This window comes from Phyllobates terribilis, unplaced genomic scaffold (genome assembly GCF_046119375.1).
Source record: "Phyllobates terribilis strain yellow unplaced genomic scaffold, ASM4611937v1 Scaffold_4__5_contigs__length_816908805, whole genome shotgun sequence".
Classification (NCBI taxonomy): Eukaryota; Metazoa; Chordata; class Amphibia; order Anura; family Dendrobatidae; genus Phyllobates; species Phyllobates terribilis.
This window is the reverse complement of record NW_027362764.1, coordinates 696,050,491-696,077,968: the sequence shown is the minus strand read 5'-3', so window position 1 is coordinate 696,077,968 and position 27,478 is coordinate 696,050,491. Positions and strand designations below refer to the sequence as shown.

At 42.7% G+C, this 27,478-nt stretch overlaps 1 protein-coding gene across 1 annotated transcript in view; it reads right to left on the bottom strand.

Moving 5' to 3' along the window:
• The window catches only part of LRRC69 (leucine rich repeat containing 69), a 42,159-nt gene that overhangs the window by 6,456 nt on the left and 8,225 nt on the right, over window positions 1-27,478 (bottom strand). The window contains exons 2-6 of the mRNA XM_073679574.1: window positions 26,776-26,902; window positions 17,337-17,409; window positions 6,045-6,240; window positions 4,464-4,535; window positions 1,180-1,281 (exon numbers count right to left, since the gene is read on the bottom strand). Of these exons, the coding sequence (XP_073535675.1) occupies window positions 1,180-1,281; window positions 4,464-4,535; window positions 6,045-6,240; window positions 17,337-17,409; window positions 26,776-26,902 (570 nt within the window). The remainder of the gene's footprint in view (window positions 1-1,179; window positions 1,282-4,463; window positions 4,536-6,044; window positions 6,241-17,336; window positions 17,410-26,775; window positions 26,903-27,478) is intronic.

The following is a 27,478-nucleotide window of genomic DNA, read 5'->3' as shown; positions in this document are numbered from 1 at the left end:
TAATGAGAAAAAAAATGTACTTTTTAGAATTTACCAAATGGCTGCAATGAAACAAAGAGTGAAAAATTTAAAGGGGTCTGAATACTTTCCGTACCCACTGTATTGTGATTGGTGGATCCTTTGCTTTCTGCTCTGTATAGAGGTGTTACCTGCAATTGTAATCCTGCCTCTGATTATAATGAGACTTCTGAAAAGTCTTCTGTAAAGAACTGTAAGTATGAGTCTAAAAATGCCCCAGTGGCCAGTGTGAAAATTGTAAGATTACGATTTTTTAATGAACATAGTAAAGTATAAATAAAATTTTTAGAATGCATATCAAATTTTACACTTCTTAACAATTAGTCAGGATTATTATTCCTGCCCCAATATCCTACAAATTTTTTATTAGAGGGTCGCTGTAATGTAATTCTATTTAACTGATTGACTCTAACCTAGCATCTAATTCAGGGTAAAAAAAAAACGTGAGGGCAGATTTACTATTGCCATCCAATACCCTGACAGCATAACTTTACACTAGATATTCTGAAATGCAGCAGTGGTATCGCAGCGGCTCATGCTGGATGATAGACTGGGCGTATCTATAGAATTTGTCTGACTTTACACCACACCTTCTTTCCGTCTAAGCCACACCTTCCTTCAGAATAAAGCCACACCCTCTTTCCAGCTAAAGCCACGCCCGCATTCGGACTAAAGCCATACCCTCATTCTGTCTAAAGACATACCTTCTTAATAGCTAAAGCCATGCCTTCTTTATGGTTAAAGCTGCACCCCTTTATGACTATAGCCACACCCAGTTAAAGCCACGCCCTATTTCTGCCTAAAGCCACACCCTCTTTCCAGCTAAACCTCCTGTGGCTAAAGCCTCACTCATTTTTCGATAAGCCACACCCTGTTGATACACAGCATGTGTGCCAGAATTACACAACTGACTAGTCGCCTGCCCTACAGACTTCACTGTACGCAGCCAGACTAGCAGAACGGACTTGCGTGTAGACGTGCACGTTGGCGCCAGATCTTGGCTAATCACATCACCAGACAACCACACAACAGCATCACAAATAATAACACTTTCTACTCAATTCTTTAAACCCCATTACTGAACATCCATCAAAAGCTAATCATGATTGATTCTGCGGCATTTCTCTCAATCATCTACTCAGGGTCTGGGCACATTTTTACCTTTAGGGACAACATCTCCTCATCCTGGATGGCAGTCACCGGCTCCTTTACAAGCAGAGGATTTTCTTCACAGTATAGTTCTCGTAAAGGGATTTCGTGCATCTGGAAACACAAATGAACAAACCTACATGCGAAATGTGGTCTAATGCTATTTATGATGTAATGTAGTCAGAAAAACACACATATATGACATTGTTTACACGCTATTAGAGGGTCTTTCTTTGTGAAGTCCTCCCCCCATAAAGCATAGGTGAAACCCCCTTTAATATTTTAAGGGGTTCTCCAGATTATTATTCTCTTTAATCCAAAATAAAGACAGCTGCACTCATCCACTGCCGCTCGCACACCAGCTCCAGGTGGCAGCCTCCGGTCTTTGTGGATGTGGCTGCAGCAGTTATTTCATGTCCACGTCATGTGACAGCTGCAGACAATCACTGGGCTCAGCAGTTATACTGATGTAGACAGCACCAAACTGCTTGCATCAGTGACTGGCTGAAACTGTCACCAATAGGTCATCAATATAGGATAGGTCATCAATGTCCGATGGGTTCGGCTGGATGTGCAGTACCCAACTGCAGCCAATGCACAGATGGCAGAGCTATACTGTACAGCTCCACAGCTGTAACATCTATTCACCAACGGCACCAAGAACAGCTGATCTATGGGTGCACTGGCTGTCCAACCCCCACCGATCTGATATTGATGATTTATCCCAAGGATAGGTTATCAGTATAAAAGTAGTGGAGCAATCCTTTAAGAGAAGAAAAACAAAGGGGTCAAAAAATATATATAAAAATTTCAACCAGACAGCCGCTTTAAGGCTATGTTCACATCTGCTTTCGGAGCCTCTTTTGCAGAGATGGTCAAAATACCAGTTTTATAGTAAAAGGACAGACTCATTAATAGAAGCAGCCCCCAATATAGTCAATCGTCAGTGTCCATCATGATCTGACGTAGATGTAATTTTCATTGTTCTATGACAGAACGCAGATGTGAACAAAGCTCAACAAATGATTATCCCCATTGGAAAGATGCAGCTGAACCATAAATGCGGCGGCACCATTCATCGTGTGCAGGAATCACAGTATGAAGGGTAGTGATTGCTCAACAACAAACAGATCCCCGCTGGCGGCACAATGACCGACTGTCCCATCTCGAGTCACTGATGACATTTTGGCTACTTTCACTCATTATCATCTCTGGGAGAACTGGTATCTAGGTCAGGAGTGACTAGAGAATACCAGTAAGAGCTACATGTGCTGGCTCATTAGGTGTAAGGATTCCTTGTTAGCTGGATGGCAGCATGCATGTGAACAGTTCAATAGAGCAAAACTGGACTAAAGATATTAAGGAGATGTCTTGAATAAAAAAATGTGTCTACCTTTTTCCATGAAACAGCACCACACTTTTTTATGGGCCATGTCTGGTAATACAGAGCACAACCCCCATTCACTTCAATAGGGATGAGCTGTAATACAACCCCTGGCAAAAATCATGGAATCACCGGGTTCGGAGGATGTTCATTCAGTTGTTTAATGTTGTTGAAAAAAAAACAGATCACAGACATGGCACAAAACTAAAGTAATTTCAAATGGCAACTTTATGGCTTTAAGAAACACTAAAATAAATCAAGATAAAAAATGTGGTACTCAGTAAGGGTAATTTTTTTTCAGACCAATAATAGGGAAAAAATTATGGAATCACTCAATTCTGAGGAAAAAATTATGGAATCACCCTGTAAATTTTCATTTCCAAAACTAACACCTGCAATAAATTAGATCTGCTTGTTGGTCTGCATCTAAAAAGGAGTGATCACACTTGGGAGAGCTGTTGCACCAAGCGGACTGACATGAATCATGGCTCCAACATGGGAGATGTCAATTGAAACAAAGGAGAGGATTATCAAACTCTTAAAAGAAGGTAAATCATCACGCAATGTTGCAAAAGATGTTGGTTGTTCACAGTCAGCTGTGCCTAAAATCTGGACCAAATACAAACAACATGGGAAGGTTGTTAAAGGCAAACATACTGGTAGACCAAGGAAGACATCAAAGTGTCAAAGACCGGAAACTTAAAGCAATATGTCTCCACAACAGGAAATGCACAACAAAACAAATGAGGAACAAATGGGAGGAAACTGGAGTCAATGTCTGTGACCGAATTGTAAGAAACCGCCTAAAGCAAATGGGATTTACATACAGAAAAGCTAAACAAAAGCCATCATTAACACCTAAACAGAAAAAAACAAGGTTACAATGGGCTAAGGAAAAGCAATCGTGGACTGTGGATGACTGGATGAAAGTCATATTCAGTGATGAATCGCGAATCTGCATTGGGCCAGGTGATGATGCTGGAACTTTTGTTTGGTGCCGTTCCAATGAGATTTATAAAGATGACTGCATGAAGAGAACATGCAAATTTCCACAGTCATTGATGATATGGGGCTGCATGTCAGGTAAAGGCACTGGGGAGATGGCTGTCATTACATCTTCAATAAATGCCCAAGTTTACATTGATATTTTGGACAGTTTTCTTATCCCATCAATTGAAAGTATGTTTGGGGATGATGACATCATTTTTCAAGATGATAATGCATCCTGCCATAGAGCAAAAACTGTGAAAACATTCCTTGAAAGAAGACACATAAGGTCAATGTCATGGCCTGCAAATAGTCCGGATTTCAATCCAATTTAAAATCTTTGGTGGAAGTTGAAGAAAATGGTCCATGACAAGGCTCCAACCTGCAAAGCTGATCTGGCAACAGCAATCAGAGAAAGTTGGAGCCAGATTGATGAAGAGTACTGTTTGTCACTCATTAAGTTCATGCCTCAGAGACTGCAAGCTGTTATTAAAGCCAGAGGTGGTGCAACAAAATACTAGTGATATATTGGAGTGTTCTTTTGTGTGCTTGTTTTTCATGATTCCAGAATTTTTTTCTCAGAATTGAGCAATTCCATAATTTTTTCCCTCTGCTTGGTCTGAAAAAATAACCCTTACTGAGTATCACATTTTTTATCTTGATTTCTTTTAGTGTTTCTTAAAGCCCAAAAGTTGCCATTTGAAATGACTTTAGTTTTGTGCCATGTCTGTGATCTGCTTTTTTTCAACAACATTAAACAACTGAATGAACATCCTCCGAGCCCGGTGATTCCATAATTTTTGCCAGGGGTTGTACTAGACACAGACTCTAAAGGAAAGAGGCAAATATTCCTGGGAGAATAAAAAAACTAATTGTTCTTTTCAATCCTGGGCGACCACTTTAATTTGAAGGATTTATTACTTACCCTGGATGGAAATGTCTGTATCTGATTTCCTGCAACATCCAGAATTTTCAACATCCTCAATCTACAAAGCCCCTAGAGATAAAACAATGTACATACTGTATGTAAGATGGAGACTACACATTATGGAAAACAATGAGCCTTACAGACTTATTAAATGAGTCTTTTTAGGTTTAAGAAATTGATGAGCTATCCGTAAAATGTTTAATAAAAATGTAATAAAATGGCTCTCCAGTCAATTGAGACACAGGTCTCAGGAGGTGTGTTTTTTCAGACTTCAACCAGTCCTGACAAGTGACTAGGATAGATTGCCGTTTGAATTACATGTCGGGGTCATTTTATTACACTCTTGGAGAAGCCTTTTAAGGCCCTGACACATTAGAAAGCTGTCGGCTGAACAATCATTAAGCAGATAGCTATCTTCCCTGACTCCCACATACACAGGATCGCTTGGCTCCGCCGAGGATTCCTGCGTTATCTAGAAGTTGCCAGAATCCCCTGACAGCGGGTTATATCCCAGAGAGCATAAGGATCAGCTGTTGGAATTCTAACAAATGATGCCTGGGGAGAGTCAGGGGCCCCCATACACATTAGACTGACGGCCGATCCAGCTGACTTTACTGTCATGTCTGTGGGGTAATTTAGGATAGGTCATCGATATGAGGGTGGCAGGGGTCCGACACTCAGCTGGATGGAAACAGTGATCCGCTGACAGCCGGACGTAAATAGTGAACTCAGCCAAGAGAGCACAGCTCCATTCATTGTGTAGTGGCCATTCTTGCGTACTGCAGCACAGCTTCTAATTACTTCAATAGGAGTTGGGCTGTAGTAGGAGCAGTCACAACAGTGAATGGCGCAGACAACAGCTGCTTGGTGAGGATGCCGGTTGTTGGACCCCCACCGATCTCATATTGATGACTTATCCCAGGGTTAGGTCAGCAATTTAGTAAGCCTGGAAAACCGCTTTAAAAGGAGCCCATGAACATAAAGGAAAAAAAATCAACCAAACCACACCAATTTAGGCGGATTGGACAAAAATTTTATGTGCAAATTCTCCCCCAATAAATGGTGACGGGAGAAAGAATTGAGCATGTTGAATTTCAATACTCTTTCCTTTTGTTTTTAGGGAAGATAAGCCACTGCCAGGTTTAAGCCACGTTCATATGTTCAGTATTTGGTCAGCATTTTATATCAGTATTTGTAGCCAAAACCAGGAGTGGAACAATCAGAGGAAAAGTATAATAGAAACTCGTCACCACTTACAGATACTGATATACAACACTGACCCAATACTGAATGTGTGCACGTGGCCTTACTCTTCTTTGCCCTCTGAGAACACATGAATGCCAAATTGAGAATGCATGTGTATAGGGAAAGTCGAAAGAAATACTGTAGCTGTCCAGCTTTCCAAAATTATACAGTTGACTTCCTTGCACTGATATTCTAGGCTTTACTTTCACCCCTTAAGTATAACCCTAACAGCACTGTCAGCCACAGAGGGGGCTCATCTGTCACATTAATACATTATTTAAGCTTTAAAACAGGCAAAATACCAAACATGAGAATAGCACATATGTTCCTCACCTCCGGCAGGCCACAAAGATTGTTCCGGTAGACCCGCAGCTCCTTCAGGTTGCCCAGATAGCCGATCTGCTCCGGGAGGGTCTCCAGTTGGTTATTTCCAAGGTGCAGCTCACAAAGGTTTGGTAGGATACACAACTCTTTGGGGATGTTGTGTAAACAGTTGTGGTTTATACTGAGTTTTTCAAGACATTGCAGCCTACATAGATCACATTAAAAATTGAGGTACGCTGCTGGCTGATGTTATTTTGGGTATGACACATGCCAAACATGTAAAAACACTAAGGTTAAAAAAAAAACAGAGTCTTACAGTAACAGCTAAGGATGGGATTTATAGGAATCTCCTGCCCACTGTACTTTTTTTGCAGCATAATCTGACCTTCGGTGCGCGTGTCAAATCCACAACATGTCAATTTCTCTTGCAGGTACGCTGAGTTTTATGTGCAGATTTTACCCAAAGAATAATATTCGATGCAGAAAAGTCGAATTTACCTAAGGCTACATTCCCACGATGAGTTTTTGGGGAGTCTTTTTATGCTGCATATTTTGGGTGCAGAAAATCTGCATTATCAACAACTCACCAAATACTAATAGTGGGAACGCAGTCCAAGAGATTATGGACCACAAACTAAACAGGTTGTTCTGAGATATTGACAACCTATTCTTAGGATTAGATTGGTTGGGGTCCAACACCTGGCACCCACACCCAGGGGCGGACACTGACAGTAAAGGAACCCTGTGCAGGACTTGTGTCTGCCCCACCCCATTGCATCAGGTCCCACCCGTGTAAACATGTTCACATTGAGGACTCATACCCATCACCGTTAAAAAAAGTGGTCCGATGTTGATCCTGAAAAGTCAGACGAGTGTCATGCGAGTATAATGCGATTTTTCTCACCTAGCATCCGAATGACATCCGAATTACACGCGAATGCAATCAGTATGCAATGCGATTTTAACATTAGCTTTTACAGAGAGTAATTCTCTATGTCATTTAAAGATAGTTTTCAAATTAAATATTCTTAAAAACATATAGATAGGTAGATAGATAGATAGATAGATAGATAGATAGATAGAAATATGTGAGACATATAATCAGTGCTTTGCATGTGTAGCTTACTGTACATGTATTTAAGTAATAAATAAATGTAAAAAATGGCGTGAGGTCCCCCATAAATTTTATTAACCAACAGAGGGAAAGCCAACAGCTGGGGGCTGATGTTTTAGCCTGGGAAGGGGGTAATAAACATGAAACTTCCCAGCTTATTAATATCAGCCCCCAGCTGTAGCCTTTACTGGTTATTAAAATGGGGGATCCCGCCCCCCAAAAAAAAATTATGTTGGGTCCCCCGTGTAATTAATAACCAACAAAGGTTAGGCAGACAGTTGTGGCCTGATATTAATAGGCTAGAAAGGGGCCATGGATATTGGCCCCCTTCCAGACTAAAAACATCAGCTCTCAGCTTTGTATTGGCAGCTGACATCAAGCCCAGGGGTTAGTAATGGAGAGGTGTCTATAAGACGCACCCATTACTAACCTCATAGTCATATTGTAAATAATACACAGCCGGAATAAAGTCCTTTAATAGAAATAAAGACACTGACATCTTTATTTGAAATAAATATCCCCACCCCCGTCTTTTACCCATTTATTATGGAAAAAGGAAAAATAATAAACCACCATATTCCTCACCTGTCCGACGAGAAGGTAATCCATTTGTCCCGTGACAAGTCTAGCTCTGCTACATCTAGATGCCTTGCTGAATGGTTGCATGATGCAACTATTCAGCCTAGCATCCAGCAGAGACACTGAGCTGCGTGATAGCGCAGTATCAGTAACTCGCGGTGATGTGAATAAGGTGAGCAGAGTTCATAGCTGATGAACTCCATTCACCTCATTGATGAAAATATTTTTAATTTTAGCATGGATTTCCACTACATTTGGTGATGCACACACATCACCTTGTGAAGCCCAAGTGTAAACAGTGAAAAAATGATAAGAAAGAAAGTGATATGTCTGCCTAAAAATGTTTGTATAGGGTACACTAAAAACCGTGGGCACAGGGAACTAACCTGATAGCTTGGGATAGTGCTTTCCAGAATTTTGGTAAGCATGAGATATGGTAAGTCTTGGAGTTGGAGGTTTGGCTTATTGAGGATGTTAGTCATTGATCATTACCAGAACAGAGAGCACAGGTATGTGGGAGACAGATGAGGGAAGAGAATGAAGATGGTGCAGCAATGTAAAGAGGACGGGCAGGGTGGTAGATAGAGATGAGGAAGGAGATGTAGGTGGATCAGCACTGTGGAGATGACAGGCAGGGTGGTACACAAAAATGAGGAAAGAGATATAGGGTAGTGCAACATTGTGAAGAGCATGCTGTCGGGAGGTAGACAGAAGATGAAGGAAATGTAGAGCATTGCATCACTGTGGGGAGGATGGGTACGGTTGTAGATAAAGATGAGGGAGGAGATATAGAGCAATGCAGCACTGTGGAGAGAGTTAACAGGTAAGGTAATATATAGAGATGAAGGAGGAGATGTAGGTGGTGCAGCATTGTTGAGAGGATAGATAGGGTTGCAGATAGAGATGAGGGAGGAGAAATAGAGCAATGCAGCACTGTGGAGAGCTCTAAGAGTGATTGTAATACGTTCATATAGTATTCTATCAAGGATGGTAAACCAGTGCAATGACTGGCACAGAGTAGAGGCATCGGTGTAGCAGCTGTACAGAAATGTGATCCTGGCAACTGCATTCAGAAAAGATTGTAGAGGTGAGAATTCAGTTAAAGGAAGACAGATTATTAGCGCATTGCAGTAGTCAAGATGAGAATGAACCAGAGCAACATCTTATTTTTGGCTTTTCCACTATAAGAAAAGGATGGATTCTGAAGATATTTTTGAGGTGAAGGTGACATATACAAGTGAGCATTTGGATACAGGGAGTGAAAAAAAGATCTCAGTCAAAGATCGCTTCAAGTCAGCAAGTTTGCTGTTTAGAAGTTATATTTCTGAAATAGTTTGAAATACAGTATGGGGTAAATATGGTTAAATACATCCTCTCCTTTAATGCCACCTGTGCCAACTAAACTCTGATAACAGGAAGTAACAAGAGCTAAACTGATGAATATCCTTGCCACCCTAATCACATTTTATCATATGCTAACCTGTTCTTGTTTATGTAGCAGACCTAATGTCCTTTAGCATTAAAATCTATTTTGAGTCTTATGAATAGTTATTTCAGCCAGCGGCTATTTTCGGTTTTCTTTAGTGGATGACGATAGTTAGCTTTACCATGGTGCCCAGCATGTTCTAGTTATGTGCATGAGCTTTCTCCTAGCAAAAACACCCAGAGATTAAGAGCACTGATCCCTGTAGTTGAGCAAAACATTTAGTCATGGGGTCACGGATAAGAATGTATGCAGCACACAGCCGGGAGACCACATCACTCTGGTTAAATGTCAAAGCTACAGTAATGTATATACTATATGTCTTGGTGGAGGGCACCCACTCAAGACCACTACAGTAAAAATGGACAGCAGCTTACAATGCTTTCGCTCTGGTGTACCCATGTACTGTTATTTTAATAAATAGCACATAATCCTACATTTCGCCCCACCTGTCTTTTACACAGCTGACAGCATGGGTCTCAGTGGGCACCCTCCCTAGATAACATCCAATTGTCCTAAGGTTAAGATGAAATAATAAGGCCTTTAAAGGGGTCCTGTCAGATAATGCATGCCTACTAAATCATTTAAAGCGATAAGTAGGGCATTTTAAGACATGTCTAAACATATCTCTGTGGCCAGCGGGTGAAATAAGTATTGAACACGTCACCAATTTTCTAAGTAGAAACCAGCAAAGGAGCATATGGGTGCAGGACTTCCCAGGCAAACACTAAACCTCCAGATAAAAGAAAAAAGGAAATCAGCACTCCAAAATAAGTACAATAGGTGACGTTTAATCGCCCATAATGGCAACATTTTGGTTCATTTAAGGACCTTTCTCAAGAGATTCTTCTGTAACCAATGCCAAAAGTATGTTTTGCAACAATAAGGTTACAAAGGTCTTGGACAGCTCACTGGTTTTACCCATCAACCCATTATGAGATGTTTCTTGTGCGGCACCTTGGTAATGAAACATATTTTTATAGGCCATCAGTTGAACCAGCTGATATTATTTTTCACTAAGTGGCAGGATTGCTTTCTAATTACAGATAGACTTCAGCTGGTGTCATGGCTTTCAATGGCTTTTTGCACCCTCTTTCTTTATTCAATACTTTTTCCGTGCACCATTTCTCATTATTACACATAACTTAATTTATGGACAACTATGGTTTGATTTCTTTGTGTGCATTGGATGGGTTGTTACGGACATCTGGTGAGAATTTCATGTCAATAGCACCTTTAGAAATAGATTTACTAAGAAAATTGACAACGTGATCAATACTTATTTCACCTGCTGTATATCTCTTGATGGCTAATAGTCTGGCTTTGATAGAGAACGGCACAGTTGTGAATTGAAATCTTGCACATGTATTGTTTGTTCCAGGCCCAGGCCAATGTTCAGGACCCTCCTCGCTGTGGGCTTTGGTCTCAATAACATACAATGAAGGCCTTTGCCCAAACAGGTAGAGAACGAAGCATGAGCTGGGAGCATGTGGGCACACGCAAGACTGCAGAACACAGTACCGTGTTACAACAATGTCGCATCAATCAAGGCCAAGGGGAAGGCATTATAAGGGGTGCCAGTCCCAGCAAGCTGGAACACTTGCTGGGACTGGGACTACCCTTTGGGTATTTGACAGCACATTTAAATAATCAAAGTAGATTTTTACACCAGAGCCAGTTTTCACCTTCCTGACCAAGCCAAATTTTACAATTCTGACCAGTGTCACTTTATGAGGTAATAACTCTGGAACGCTTCAACGGATCATCCCTGATTCTGAGATTGTTTTTTCATAACACATTGTACTTTATGGTAGTGGTAAACTTAGCTTAATATCTTTTGTGTTTATTTGTGAAAATATCAGAAATTTGGTGAAAATGTTTAAAATGTCACAATTTTCAAACTTTTAATTTTTATGCCATTAAACCAGATAGTTATACCACACAAAATAGTTAATAAATAACATTTCCCACATGTTTACTTTACATCAGCATCATTTTTGAAACATATTTTTTTTAGGAAGTTATAAGGGTTAAAATTTTATCAGCAATTTTTCATTTTCCAATATAATTTACAAAACCATTTTTTTTAGGGACCACATCACGCTTGAAGTGACTTTGAGGGGCCTATATGACAGAAAATACCCAAAAGTGACACCATTCTAAAAACTGCACCTCTCAAAAGCACATTCAAGAAGTTTATTAACCCTTCACGTGTATGTGAACATATAATCCCCTAAAATGGTTTATATTTAATCAAAATCTAAAAAACACCAAAAAGACTAGTGTAACGTACAATGTTAAAAAGATTTGGATATTCCAAGGTAGGTCGGACCACTCAAAATGGTAACCTGAATAGGCCCCTTGTATATAATTATACCCAAAAATTGGACCAAAAAACATATATATAGTCCTAATATTCCCTAACTAATGAACTAGTCTGGTGCTGCCTGACTGCGGAGGTTGGCACCCTAAGAGATACAAGATGGGCGCCCCTGTTCGTTGGCGGCTGTTCCTATCTTCCCCTGTTAGACCCTGTTATAACAATGTAATTGCTGATAATAAAACATAAATATCAAATATCCAATACCATCGTGATAAAGTCGCCACTCTCCAGAGGCAACTATTAGCAAGACTGATACCTCAGAGTTTGGAGCATAACTACCAGACTAGTTCATTTCTAAAATAGATAATATGTGTAATATGGATATACATTTGTGCTCAAAAGTTTACACACCCCGGCAGAATTGTTCCTTTCTTGGCCTTGTCTCAGAGAATATGAATGATAACAAAAAAACTTTTTCTCCACTCATGGTTATTGGTTGGGTGAAGCCATTTATTGTCACCCTACTGTTTTCTTTTTTTAAGGCTATGTGCCCACGATGCAGAAATGCTCCATATTTTTTCCTGAGCGTTTCTGCATCTCCCTGGCAGAAAAAAACGCATGCGGATTGTACATGCGGATTGTACATGCGTTTTTCATGCCAGGGACATGTGGAAATGAAGCGTTCTTCACATGCATTTCCGCATGCGGGTTGACAAGCGCTTTCCAAGAGATTTTAGCATCACTTGGAAAGTGCTTGACAACTAGGTCACACTATATAAATCCATGCAAACGGCATGGATTTATATAGTGTGACCCGAGAGAATGGTTAAAAATAAAAAAAATAAACCTATACTTACCTTCTGATGGCCCCTGAGACTTGCTGCGCTCCTGTGCTGGCTGCCGGCAGATCGCGGTACGCTGTACTGAAAGACCGGCCATCACATGACTATGACGTCACCGCAGGTCCTTCAGTCCACCGCGATCTGTCGGCAAGCACAGAGAAGGAGTCCGGGGGCCGTCGGAAGGTGAATATAATCTTTATTTTTTATTTTATTCTTTTTTTTTACAGCTTTTAATGGTACCTGGGTGTGGAGGAGAGTCTCTTGTCCTCCACACTCGGGTACCATCCGCACATTATAATGCGCCAATTACGCAAGTACAGATGCAGTCTTGCGGAATTGGCGCGTTCTAATTCAAGTTAATGGCGGCGAAAACGCATCACTTCCGCAAAATTAATGGACATGCTGCGGATTTTTGAGCGCAGCATAAACGCTGTGGAAAAATACGCAGCATGGGCATTGAAAGTGCGGAATTGCATTGGAGACCATGGGGGAAGGTTTACCAAGCGTTTCCCAAGCGTTTACGCTGCGGAAATTCCGCAGCGTAAAAGCTTGAAAAACGCATCGTGGGCACACAGCCTAAATGTTAATGACAACCAAAAATATCCAAATGACCCTGATCAAAAGTTCACATACCCTGGTGATTTTGGCCTGATAACATGCTCAGAATTTGACACAAATGGGTTTGAATGGCTACTAAAGGTAACATCCTCACCTGTGACCTGTTTGTAATCAGTGTGTGTGCATAAAAGCTGAGTGAGTTTCTAGGATCCAGACAGACTCTTGCATCTTTCATCCAGCCACTGACGTGTGTGGATTGTGAGTCATGGGGAAAGCAAAAGAATTGTCAACGGATCTACGGTAAAAGGTAGTTGAACTGTATAACACAGGAAAGGGATACAAAAAGATATTCAAGGAATTGATAATGCCAGTCAGCAGCATCCAAACTGTGATTAACAAATGGAAAATCAGGGGCTCTGTAAAAACCAAACCACGGTCAGTTAGACCAACAAAATTTTCGGCCACAACTGCCAGGAAAATTGTTTGGGGTGCAAAGAAAAACCCACAAATAATATCAGCTGAAATTCAGGACTCTCTGAAAACTAGCGGTGTGACTGTTTCAAGATGCACAATGAGGAGGCACATGAAGAAAAATAGGCTGCATGGTCGAGTCACCAGAAAAAAGCCATTAGTGCGCAAATGCCACAAAGTATCTTGCCTACAATACGCCAAATAGCACAGAGACAAGCCTCAAAACTTCTGGTACAAAGTAATTTGGAGTGATGAGACAAAAATTTAACTTTTTGGACACAACCATAAACGTTACATTTGGAGAGAGGTCAACAAGGCCTAAGATGAAAGTAACACCATTCCTACAGTAAAGCAAGTAGGTGGATCGCTGATGTTTTGGGGATGTGTGAACTACAAAGACATAGGAAACTTGGTAAAAGTTGAAGGAAAGATGAATGCAGCACGTTATCAGCAAATACTGGAGGCAAATTTGCACTCATCAGCCCGGAAGCTGCACATGGGACGTACTTGGACGTTCCAACATGACAACAATCCAAAACACAAGGCCAAGTCGACCTGTCATTGGCTACAGCAGAACAAAGTGAAGGTTCTTGAGTAGCCATCTCAATCTCCTGACCTCAATATCATTGAGCCACTCTGCGGAGATCTCAAGCGCGCCATTCATGCTAGACAGCCCAGGAATTTACAGGAACTGGAGGCTTTTTGCCAAGAAGAATGGGCAGCTTTACCATCTGAGCAAATAAAGAACCTCACCCACAACTACCACAAAAGACTTCAAGCTGTCAATGATGTTAGAGGGGGCAATAGACGGTATTAAGAACTGGAGTATGTGAACTTTTGATCAGGGTCATTTGGATGTATTTGGTTGTCATTAAGATTTAAAAAGAGAAAACACAGTAGTTTGACAATAAATGGCTTCATCCAACCAATAACCATGAGTGGAGAAAAGTTTTTTTGTTATCATTCATATTCTCTGAAACAAGGCCAAGAAAGGAAAAATTCCGCCAGGGTATGTAAACTTTTGAGCACAACTGTGGTAGGGAACTTATCATATCACTATAAACGCCTCTGCAGTGAGTTCCCCATAGGTCAGGGGCCCGGTCTCACTGCATCGAGTCATTCTCCTTTGCTCTCCAACGTGAGCGGTCGCCTCAAGCCACCACTCATGGTGATGAGCAAATGTCGCACATACAGTGCTGGCCAAAAGTATTGGCACCCCTGCAATTCTGTCAGATATTACTCAGTTTCTTCCTGAAAATGATTGCAATCACAAATTCTTTGGTATTATTATCTTCATTTAATTTGCTTGCAATGCTTGCAAGGAAAAAACACAAAAGAGAATGAAGCAAAAATCAAATCATTGATCATTTCACACAAAACTCCGAAAAAGGGCCGGACAAAAGTATTGGCACCCTCAGCCTAATACTTGGTTGCACAACCTTTAGCCAAAATAACTGCGAACAACCGCTTCTGGTAACCATCAATGAGTTTCTTACAATGCTCTGCTGGAATTGTAGACCATTCTTCTTTGGCAAAATGCTCCAGGTCCCTGATATTTGAAGGGTGCCTTCTCCAAACTGCCATTTTGAGATCTCTCCACAGGTGTTCTATGGGATTTAGGTCTGGACTGATTGCTAGCCACCTTAGAAGTCTCCAGTGCTTTCTCTAAAACCATTTTATAGTACTTTTGGAAGTGTGTTTTGGGTCATTATCCTGCTGGAAGACCCATGACCTCTGAGGGAGACCCAGCTTTCTCACACTGGGCCCTACATTATGCTGTAAAATTTGTTGGTAGTCTTCAGACTTCATGATGCCATGCACACGGTCAAGCAGTCCAGTGCCAGAGGCAGCAAAGCAACCCCAAAACATCAGGGAACCTCCGCCATGTTTGACTGTAGGGACCGTGTTCTTTTCTTTGAATGCCTCTTTTTTTTTCCTGTACACTCTATGTTGATGCTTTTTCCGAAAAAGCTCTACTTTTGTCTCATCTGACCAGAGAACATTCTTCCAAAACGTTTTAGGCTTTCTCAGGTAAGTTTTGGCAAACTCCAGCCTGGCTTTTTTATGTCTCGGGGTAAGAAGTGGGGTCTTCCTGGGTATCCTACCATACAGTCCCTTTTCATTCAGAAGTCGACGGATAGTACGGGTTGACACTGTTGTACCTTCGGACTGCAGGGCAGCTTGAACTTGTTTGGATGTTAGTCAACGTTCTTTATCAACCATCCGCACAATCTTGCATTGAAATCTCTCATCAATTTTTATTTTCCGTCCACATCTAGGGATGTGCACGGAAGACACAGGAACATTCAGGTCTTTGGAGATGGACTTGTAGCCTTGAGATTGCTCATGCTTCCTCACAGTTTGGTTTCTCAAGTCCTCAGACAGTTCTTTGGTCTTCTTTCTTTTCTCCATGCTCAATGTGGTACACACAAGGACACAGGACAGAGGTTGAGTCAACTTTAATCCATGTTAACTGGCTGCAAGTGTGATTTAGTTATTGCCAACACCTGTTAGGTGCCACAGGTAAGTTACAGGTGCTGTTAATTACACGAATTAGAGAAGCATCACATGATTTTTCAAAGGGTGCCAATACTTTTGTCCACCCCCTTTTTTTAGGTTTGGTGTAGAATTATATCCAATTTGGCTTTAGGACAATTCTTTTTGTGTTTTTTTCATTGAAGACAAATTAAATGAAGATAATAATACCAAAGAATTTGTGATTGCAATCAATTTCAGGAAGAAACTGAGTATTATCTGACAGAATTGCAGGGGTGCCAATACTTTTGGATTACGGCGTGGGACACTATGGATTCTTTCAACTTCAGATAGGTGAAGGATTTTTTTTTATTTTTTTTTTTAATTTTCTTAATTTTACACTTGTTGTAGACAGCGGGGGCTGAATACAACTCTCAACATTGTCCCTTGCTGACGCTCAGCACGAGCAGGGAACAATGATGAGACTAGCCTCCAGCACCCAGTGCCTGGGAAAAGCACAAACTGTACTGCTGTTTCCCAGGCGCCGGTATGTGTTATACAGATGCAGCACATGGGCGGCACATGTATGCCACACAATGACACTGATATCTCCGATACTGTTTTTTCCAGTACCAAAAATATCACGACATATGAAAGAGCCCTTACAATGTCAGAAGCGTCTTAGACCAGGCTCTCAGCCTGGTCTAACAGGCTTGCTGTAGCGGGCAGACTCAGGGATCGTCATGACAACCTCAGGTTGCCATGACGACGATCAGACCCTTGTGATGAGACCCCTCCCGGTCCAAGCCTCCTAAATATTGGGATTAATATTGATTGCGGCATTTAGATGGTTAGACAGCCGGGGGCGGTGCATGCACTGTTTCTGGCTGTGAGAGCCGGGGCTCGGCTATCACGTAAGTCGAGCTCCCGGCGGTGATGTGCAGGTGCAGCTCCTGCGCTGCACATGATCGTCATGAAGTACCTATACGTCCTCGGTAGGTAACCCTCACCTGACCATGACGTATAGGTATGTCAAGTGCCATGAAGAGGTTAACCACGTATGTGAAAAATCAGGACTGGTGCCATCAGTGTTTCCATCTGTGTCATCACTGAAATAAAAATAATTAAATGACAAAGCTTCTCCTATACTTTGCAATGTTAAACACGTACAGCATACGTAGAGCACAGATATACCATCCGTGTGCTGTACGTGTTTTTCATGGATGCATAGACTTGTATTGGCCCTTGTCTGTTTTTCCCAACAGCACGGATGACATGTGAACAGCCCCATAGGTTATAATGAGTACATGTGGTATCCATAAAAAAAATAAATACCACATGTACTGGAAACATGGACATGTTAATGAGGCCTTAAATGAAGTTACTAATCAGTAGGAATATCAAAGGTAAGAAACCTTTACTTTCACACGCTGAGCAGCTAACTTAAGGTACTTACTTCTGAATTTCCGCAGGAAGACTCTCAATGAGGTTATAGTTCAGATTTAGAGATATCAGATTTTGTAATCCATCTTGTTCATTTAAAAAAAAAAAAAGATAATATTATAGGCACAAGTTGACATTTTTGGAATAATGATCATCAGTACACAACCTCTGTGATCATAGAATCTAATGTTACTGACGGTACTTTTAGAAGTCACCGATATGCTCTATAGCACTGGATTTCATGAATATTAATTGTACAGTGTAACTATAGACTCGTTCAGACAAGTGTGTTTTCGGACCTCGTCCGCGGCGGACCGCACATGGGCAATTTGTAGCCAATGTTCTACAGCACATGGTTGATTTCAAAGTCCCACAATTTATTGGGCAACAGAAGTCTAAAAGATGAAATGGCGTCAAGCTGTTGAGTATGAAAAAAAAAAATAAACCTCACAGGTAGGAAGGTCAAATTGAGTCCATAGATGTTACTCACCCTCCTGGGTTCCAACGCAGTACGACTGTCTAATAGCTGTCTAATAGCTGCAATGGTGAGGTCATGACTACAGTGCACATCACAGCTGCAGCCAATCATTAAGCTTATTGTAATGCATAATAGCCGCGTAGTTACCAGGTGGGCAGAGGGTGCGGTCGCTCACCTGGAGCTACCACTACTCTTTACTATATCGCTGTGCACAGTCTGCCTGCACTACCGCTGTCCGTTCTGAAGACCCCAGGTCGCTTTAAGCCTGCGGTCTACAGAACAGTAGAATGATGCAGTGGCCCAAAGCGACGGCGCACGCCAGGACATCAGAGTCCCGGCACAGAGACGTCATCGCACCGTGCTGGGTTTCTGACTACCCTGTGCGTGCACCCGTGCTTTGCCAGTAGACTCATCAGGATCCTCGATTAGGTGAGTATATGATGTTTTTTATTTAAAGTAAAACTTGTGGTGTGACTTGGGGCATCATACAGTGGGGGAGGGGGCCAATAATGCATTGCAGGGGCAATTGGGGGGGGGGTCCTCAAAGTGTGGGGACCATTAGACTGTTCTGGTGCTACTGTGGGGGCCATTATATAGTGTGGCAGCTAATGTGGGGGTCATTATACAGTTTGGAGTCTACTGTGGGGGCCATTATACAGCATGACAGCTAATGTGGGAGACATAATACAGTTTGGGGGCTACTGTGGGAGGATCAGAAAATAGAAGGCATGGTCCAGCGTATCAGGCTATAAACTTGAATAAAACATAGGTTTTATTGAGCCATTAAAAATGCTGCTACCACCATAATTAGTCTTAGTGCACACAAGGATCACAGTTGTCTCAAGACAGCTGTGATCCTTGTGAGCACTAAGACTTATTATGGTGGTAACAGCATTTTTTAATGGCTCAATAAAACCTGTTTTATTCAAGTTTATAGCCTGATACGCTGGATCATTCCTTCTATTTTCTGATTCATGAACCAGGCTGCTCAGGCTGGATCCAAGCAAGGCTGAGACTGCACCACACCCCAATGGTGAGCAGACTTTACTTACTTTTTTTTCCTACTGTGGGAGGCTCTCAAAGTGTGGTAACTACTGAAGGGTCCATCATAAGGGCCAAATTACAATGTGGGGGCCATTATACAGTGTGAGGACTACTGGTGGGGGTCATTATACTGTGTTCTGAGGGAGCAGTGAGGACATCAGATGATGTAAATGGGAGCTGTGGGCCCATCATACTGTGTATAGGGGAACTGTGGATCCATCATACTGTGTATAGGGGAGCTGTAGGGGCATTATACCGTGTATAGGGGAACTGTGGACCCATCATACAGTTGTAATGTGGTGCCGGACTGGTCTTGGACGGGAGGTATGTATCCCTGAAATGCCAAGCTTCGGTGATGTAGGATCCGGAGAAGCAGGCTCCAGCACACATAGTGCTGAGAGGAATTTAATGGGCCCGTATTACAGGGCCGGGTTTTACGAGCAGCTGAAAGAGCTGGGGGGGAACAGCTGCTCACTTACCTCCAGTCCAGGTCTTGGAAGGCTGAATTAAGACAGCTGTACCTGTCTCAGTCTGTCTGTGTGTGTTGGGCAAGGTGAGCAGACCTTGCATGTGCTGCTTAGACTCTGTAGGAGGCAGAGGAAGGCACTTTGTTTAAACGGCTGAGGTCGTGCTGCATGGACTTGTTATTTTGAGTTTTGCTCTGTTATTCCTTTTTTGTGCCAGGAAAAGGCTGTTACTTTTGTTTCCTCACTGGTGCAGAACATGGTAGATGAGTTTCCCATTTGTGTGTTTGTGGGCGATGAGGATGAGGCAACATCCCCTGAGGCCAATATCCCTGAGCTGGAGGTGTCCGAGGGAAACTTTGGAACTGCCCAACTCAGGGATTTAACTCTGAAAGGGGCCTTTGAAAATGTTACTGTGTTAAATGGGGTGCCTCAGGAACCGGGGGCTGACACTCGGTTCCCTCATTTTGCTGTTAATGGGGATTTGCTGTACAGAGTAACCAAGCCAAGGGGTGAGGTAATAGAACAGTTGCTGGTGCCAGGGTGTTAGACATGGCTCATTCTCATATGTTGGGTGGTCACCTGGATGCAGACAAGACTCAGGATCAGATCCTCCAGAGATTCTACTGGCCAGGTTGCTATAGAGAAATAAAGAGTTATTGTCGTTCCTGCCCCACATGCCAGATAACCTCCCCAGTGGCCCACTTCCGAATTCCCATAGTGCCCCTACCCGTCATCGAGGTTCCATTCGAACGCATAGCAATGGATCTAGTGGGGCCTCTGGTCAAGTCCGCCCGAGGGCATCAGAATATCCGTGCTGGTATTAGATTGTGCTACACAGTATCCGGAGGCCGTACCACTATGAAACTCCTCCGCCAGGTGTATAGCCCGGGAGTTAGTCCACATGTTTTCAAGAACGGGGTTGCCTAAGGAGATCCTAACAGTCCAAGGAACTCCATTTATGTTGAAGGTCATGAGGGAATTGTGCAAGACATTGCAAATTGCACTACTGAGAACCTCCGTGTACCATCCCCAGACGGACGGACTGGTCGAGAGGTTTAACAAAACCTTGAAAGCAATGTTGAGGAAAGCAGTGGAAAAGGGTGGCTGAGACTGGGACTGTCTGCTTCCCTATCTGTTGTTCACCATCAGGGAAGTTCCCCAAGCTTCCACAGGTTTCTCCCCGTTTGAACTACTCTATGGACGACACCCTTGAGGACTCCTGAATGTGGCGAAAGAGTCCTGGGAAGCTGAGACCACTCCCTATAGGAGTATGGTGGAGCACGTTGCCCAGATGCAAGAGAGGATTGCCCACGTGATGCCCATTGTGAGGGAGCACCTCCTCAAGGCACAAGAGGCACAGTCCAGGGTGTATAATAGGTCGGCCAGGGTGAGATCGTTCAATCCAGGAGATCAAGTGCTTGTGCTAGTGCCCAGTGGAGAGCAAGTTCATGGCCAAGTGGAAGGGCCCCTATGAGGTGGTAGAGAAAGTGGGGGAAGTCAACTATAAAATCCACCAACCGGGGAAGAGGAAGCCCTACCAAATTTACCACGTTAACTTGATTAAGCCATGGCAAGATAGAGAGCCCGTGGAAGCTCCCTGTTTAGTGGCTGAAGCCGATGTGAAAGAGGTGAAGGTGGCAGAGTCACTGTCACGTGCCCAAAAGCAACAGTGCAAAGAGTTGATACAGCAAAATAAAGACCTGTTTTCGGAGTGGCCAGGACTCACTCAGGTCATAGAGCATGAGGTTCTCACAGAGCCTCATGTTCGGGTCAATCTAAAACCATACCGGATCCCTGATAGCAGCCCCGTTGACGGATCTTCTGAAAGGGACGAAGTCGGCTATGGCCAAGTGGTCCCTGGAAGCAGAAGCAGCCTTCCAGGAATTGAAACTGGTCCTCTGTAAACAGCCAGTTTTGGTGGCGCCCAACTTCTCCAAGGAGTTTGTGGTCCAGACGGATGCATCGGATGTCGGGTTGGGAGCAGTTTTGTCCCAGGAGATTAACGGAGAAGAACACCCTGTAATATACCTCAGTCGGAAGCTCTCCACTTGTGAGAAGAACTACTCCATTGTAGAAAAAGAATGTTTGGCCATTAAGTGGGCGTTAGACACTCTGAAGTATTACCTGTTAGGTAGAAGGTTCAGGTTAGTGTCAGACCATGCCCCACTGAGGTGGATGCGAGAAAAGAAGGGGAACAATGCCAGAGTGACTAGGTGGTTCCTGGCTCTACAAGATTTTAGTTTCCGGGTAGAGCATAGGCCTGGGAAACAACATCGGAATGCTGATGTCTTGTCAATGGTTTATTGTATGGTGACAGAAGGTGCAAAGCCCCCTGGCTTTGGGCAAAGGGGGGGGGTATGTAAGGTGGCTGCCGGACAGGTCGTGGACGGGAGGTATGTGCCCCTGAAGTGCCAAGTTCGGTGATGTAGGACCCGGAGAAGTAGGCTCCAGCGCACATAGAGCTGAGAGGAATTTAATGGGCCCGGATTACAGGGCCGGGTTTTACGAGCAGCTGAAAGAGCTGGGGGGGAACAGCTGCTCACTTACCTCCAGTCCAGGTCTTGGAAGGCTGATTTAAGACAGCTGTGCCTGTCTCAGTCTGTGTGTGTTGGGCAAGGCGAGCAGACCTTGCATGTGCAGCTTAGACTCTGTGGGAGGCAGAGGAAGGCACTTTGTTTAAACGGCTGAGGCCGTGCTGCATGGACTTGTTATTTTGAGCTTTGTTCTGTTATTCCTTTTTTGTGCCAGGAAAAGGCTGTTACTTTTGCTTCCTCACTGGTGTATGGACACTAAACAAACCACCAGTTTGTTTGAACACGCAGACAGCATCACTCTGTGAACCTGTGCCTACCTCCAACCCGGTTCGGTGAGTACAAATCCCTACACAGTGTATAGGGGAGCTGTGGGGGCATTATACTTTGTATAGGGGAGCTGTTAGCCCATTATACTTTGTACAGAGGGGCTGTACAAGGGGTGACTCAGAGGACATTATTACTGTAGATCAGGGATGTCAAACTCAAACACACAGAGGGCCAAAATGAAAAACTTGGACAAAGTTGTGGGCCAACCAGTATACAATATAATGGGCCCCACAAAGTGCTCCATACAGATTAATGGGCCCCACATAGTCCCAAAACAGAATAATGGACCTCACATAGGCTTGGTGGTTCTGGTGTCGTGGGCCTAATAAGACCACTCTGGGGGCCAGATTTGGCCCACGGGCCAGAGTTTGACATGTATGCTGTACATGGAGGGACTCAGGATATTATTAAATGTTAAGTTGGCACATAAGAAGCATTACTGTTATAGGGCACTCAGGGTATTGTGACCGTCAAAGGGGCACACAAGGGGGCATTATTACTTTCTAGGGGGAAAATGTAGCCACTATTTTTTAGAGCATTTACACAGGGTAGAAATATTTTCTCAAGGGGCAATTTTACCATCTAGCAGGTACAAAAGAAGCATTTTACTGAGTAAAGGGCACAGTAGTGGGCATTATTATGTGGGGCACTAAGAGAATTCCCACACAGCAGGTGCAGTAATAAGGCGACATACTGCAGCAGAGGCTCAGTATTGGGATATCAGCAAGATGAGGCGTTTGTGTAGGTTGGGGATAAATGGGGACACTGCTGGAAATGTGACAAGTCAAATTTTTTTTTGTTGTAATCTCTGCAGACAAATTGCGGCTGGAGAAGTTGTCATTTCGGTCTGGGCCAGATGGAAAAGATGGAAAAAATTAATGACTCCATCAGAATGTCATATCTAAGTAATCTAATAAATAACTGTACTGTAATCACTTGTATGGTCTGTAGGACTGGTATGTCACTGTATGGCGGTAGTATCAGTGCTGGTCTTTGTATACAGATGTATTTTCAGCCTGGTCATCTGATGAGGTTCCCCTATGCCCACAATTAGGGTGCACCATTGTAGTTGTAACCAGGGCTCACACAGACGTTGCGCCCTCCCTGAGCTGAACCCCTAGCTACGCCTCTGTGCATATAAAATTAGTTCATTGCACCAACACATATACTAGAGGTAGTTATACACAGCAATCCCCACAGATGATAACTGCCTAAATTGGAAATAATGTTGGCGAGTCTGTGTCCACCATCTCACACCTCTAATCCACCAGGGAAGTTCTAATTGCAAGATATATTTGTCCTATCATCTGGGTGAGTCCTGTAGCTCAAACATATAGTATTTGTCATAGATAATCTCTTAAATCAATATACGGTACTTTTCTTTCACAGGTCATTAGTTGATCCGGTTTATCTAGTTTGCCCTTTGTCTGCTCTAAGGACATTTGACCAGGGCAATTCCATAACGTCCTTATTACCAGGTTTCTCTTGGCAGTAGGCTTAGTGTATAAGTAGGAGGTACAATCACATTACCTCAATTACCCTACAAGATCTAGTAGTTTGACTGTTCCGCTCAACAGTCAAGGTACTGAAGGTCCCATCCAGTAGCCATGGAGGATCGGCGCCAGCAACGTTCCACCAGTGAACAGGAATGGGAGGTGGAGGGCGTCATCTCTTTGTTATTATACATAAGGGCCCTCAGGACTGTGCTACTACGTCAAAGAAACCTTCTCAAATTTCTACTCAGTTCTTTCCCATAAACAAAGTTCCTGCTACTGTACACATGTTCCTAGAAAATAACTACAGTAACAAGTCAAGTAGCAAAAAAGTAGGAAAAGGGATGTGATGTTAGAGTAAGATGTGCTGAACTGCTATGGGCACAGTCAATATTAGGCAGGGTTCTCACATCAGTGCTTCACGGTCCGAGTACAGACCAAAATGCACAGAGCAGTCACGGATCCAAGCTCGAAAGTCTCATGGGCTCATGTGAGGCTGCCGCACTCGGTGCAGGAGGCCTGCGTCCAGTCCGTGTATCAGTTTGTAACCGGACAGTGAAATGTGTATGTGTGAAACTGGCCTTAGGCTTTTAAACTAAAAAAAATGTTTTTGGCCTTTGCGCCCAATATTCCAGAGATTATGCATTGTTATTTTTTATTGTGTGTTGGCCTTCCAGGTAGCAAATGAAAGCACCACTCCAGCGTTTTGTTTGTATTTCAGGGCTGGAGTGGTGCCACTAATGTAAGTTCCCTGCTCCATCTGACCACACAACAGTTTTCAATTTTTCCCGAGTCCATTTTAAATGTGCTTTGGCCCAGAGAAGGTGGCAACATTTCTGGATTGTGTTGTATACGGCTTCTATGCATGATATAGATTTCATGTACAGTTTGCATGGTAAACTGTGTGCACAGACAGTGTTTTCTGGAAGTATTCCTGTGTCCATGCAAATTGCCTTTTCAAAGAAAAAGCGGACTTGAACTTTAGCACCTCCTATGGGAAGTAGCAATCCTAAAAGTCAATATCGACCCTTTAACGGGCCTTGCCATATGATTTAGGATACAAGCCAAACCAGAATCTACATTTGCAGACACGTGTTTAGGGTTGCTACCCCTCATCAGTGTAAAACATTAGATCTGATTTAGCTGTATGAAAGGCCACTGACTGGGATCTAAGGGGGAACATTTCTACTATGTCATGCGGTGAGGCTCATTAAAGGGTCGATATTGACTTTTATTATTATTACTTCCAATAGGAGTCCATGCAGTGATTTGCAGTGAATCATGCCTGTTTGTAATGCAGTGCCATCTGAGGACCAGTAGATCACGAACATCCAATATTGACGGTCGGCCTTGTTCCCTGTGCAAATGGATTTCTCCAGAATCTCTGAATCTTTTCATGATGTTATGTATTGAAGGTGGAGGATATTCAATGTCTTTGTGATTTTATGTTCAGAAACATTTTTCTGAAATTGTTCAACAATTTTTAGATGCAGTTATTCACAGATTGATGGATCTTGGAGTTTCTTTGCCTCTGAGAGACTCTGCCTCTCTAACATGCTCTTTTTTATACACAATCATGTGACTTAGCTGAAAATTGACCCTTCAGCTGTTTTTCATCAGTGACACTTTCTTTTCCAGCTTTTTATTAACCCTGTTCCAATTTATTTGAGATGTGTTGCTACCATCAATTTCTAAATGAGTTAATTTTTTCAAATGAAATGGAAACACTTCCAACTTTCACCTTCTGATCGATTTCCTATTTTCTGCAGTGAATATGGCTATAATAGATTTCCAAATCATTGCATTCTTACAGCGTCCTAATGTCATGGGTCTGGGTTTGAACCCTTGAACCTGTGCTTTGTAGTCGGCTTCTCTTTCTGCCAAGCCAGAGCAGAAACAGCTTTTCTCCAGGTGTTTAGTTTTTGTTATCCTTGCTTCAGTCTTTTAGAGAAACAAGTGTTTTCATTTACTCATTTGTCTTCTCTATCACCTTTTGGGTGCGGCTTTATATACTTTCCCCCTGCTGGTGATAGTCTCATTTCCATGTCCAGCCATACTGTTGTAGTGTAAGCCAGTCAGTGAAAGACCAGCTAGGGTTCATCTCTTTGCAGTTTATGTTCTTTACCCTGCACTGATCTTCGGTTCCTTTTTAGGAAGTATGCAGCATATTGTCTAACAGTACGTACTTAATCCTTTATTTTCTATTTCGTGGTTTGTTTTACTCACTCTGGGATCTCTTTCTATTTCACCACACGTTCAGTTCTGTAAGCAATTTGCACTCTGCTCTGCCCTCCGGTTCCTTAGGATGAACGTGAAATGCTCGAGGGCCTTTTAGGCAGCATAGGTTAGAGTTGCCATAGTCTAGTATGTGATTAGGGCTATCTCAGCTCATGCAGGATCTTCTAGGGACTATGGGGTCAGGATCCCTAGCAGGCCTGTGAAGTCGGAGTCATGGAGTCGGAGCCCATTTTGGTGGAGTTGGACTAAAATGGACCGACTCCTAAAATATATAATAAATTGGGTACAGTAGTTCAATGCAGTTTATGGGGAATATTTTTTTCTTAAGAATTTGGGAAAGTTATGAAATGTCCTATAAATGTCAGTCCTATTCCTGATCTAAGGGTCTAGACTTTGAGATGAATCTGTGCTATAGTAAATTTATCACTTACACATGAGCCATGTATGAGGGAGTCGGAGTCATGGAAATTGAGGAGTCGGAGGTTTGGCTTACCGACTCCACAGCCATGATCTCTAGTCCGTAAGAAAACCAACAGAATCAGTTGCAGTTTTTAGTGTGTTACTTATTTTCCCGAATGAGTTGCTACACTATCATAACATATAACTTTTTTAGAATTGGGGTTGTATACTAAATGACATATTCTCCAAACTGCTCTTGAAGTATAGGGGGATCTAATAGTTTGTACATTTTTGGACATCTGATGATAGCCTCAAAAAATTGTGGGAAATTAAAATACAAAGTCATGGCAATCGATATCTGTCCTCAGAAGAAAGGCTACCTTTTAATACTGTATTGGTAATCTAAGTGTTGTAAAATGTCCGTGTCATCACTGTATATTAGACGATTGATTTACAACATTTCAGGACTTACCAAATACACAGATTGGGATGTCAGTAATCCTATTACCGAACAAGTGCAATATCTGTAAGGACTGTAAAAACTTCAGCTCTTCAGGAACTTTTACAAACTGGTTGTTCCCCAAGTTCAAAACAGTGAGCTGTAGAAAAACATCATCTGGTTAATATTGAGCAATGTCCGCTATGTTTTTCAGATTTTCTAAAAACAAGCTTATGTCAAAGGGTTTATCTAGGATATTAAAATCATTAACTGATCTTTATGGGGATGTCCACTACCAGGACAACCCTTTCTCACTCTGAATGTTTGCCCCCGTTAAAATAAAAACACCTTTTTGTAACCTAAAATGAGCCCCGGGAACACGAGAGCTGACACCGCTGGAACGGCGCCGGCACAGGAGGTGAGTGTAGGTGTTTTGATTAAAACGGGATCAAACACTCAGATTGAGAAGGGGTTATCCTAGTAGTGCACAGCCCCTTTTAGGATATCTTAGGACAGACCATCAATACTGGATCAGTGTAGGTCTGACTAGATGGGAGCGGCAGTGCACATGCTCGACCGCCTCTCTTCCCCATTTATTCCATATGGGGTTGCCGAAAGCTGCTCTTGTCTTTTTTGGCAGCCTCATAGAGAATGATGGCTGTTGGCCATATGACTTGTTTTGTAAAGAGCATAGAAATTCCCCCACCGATCAGCAAGTTATCACCTACCCTGTGGA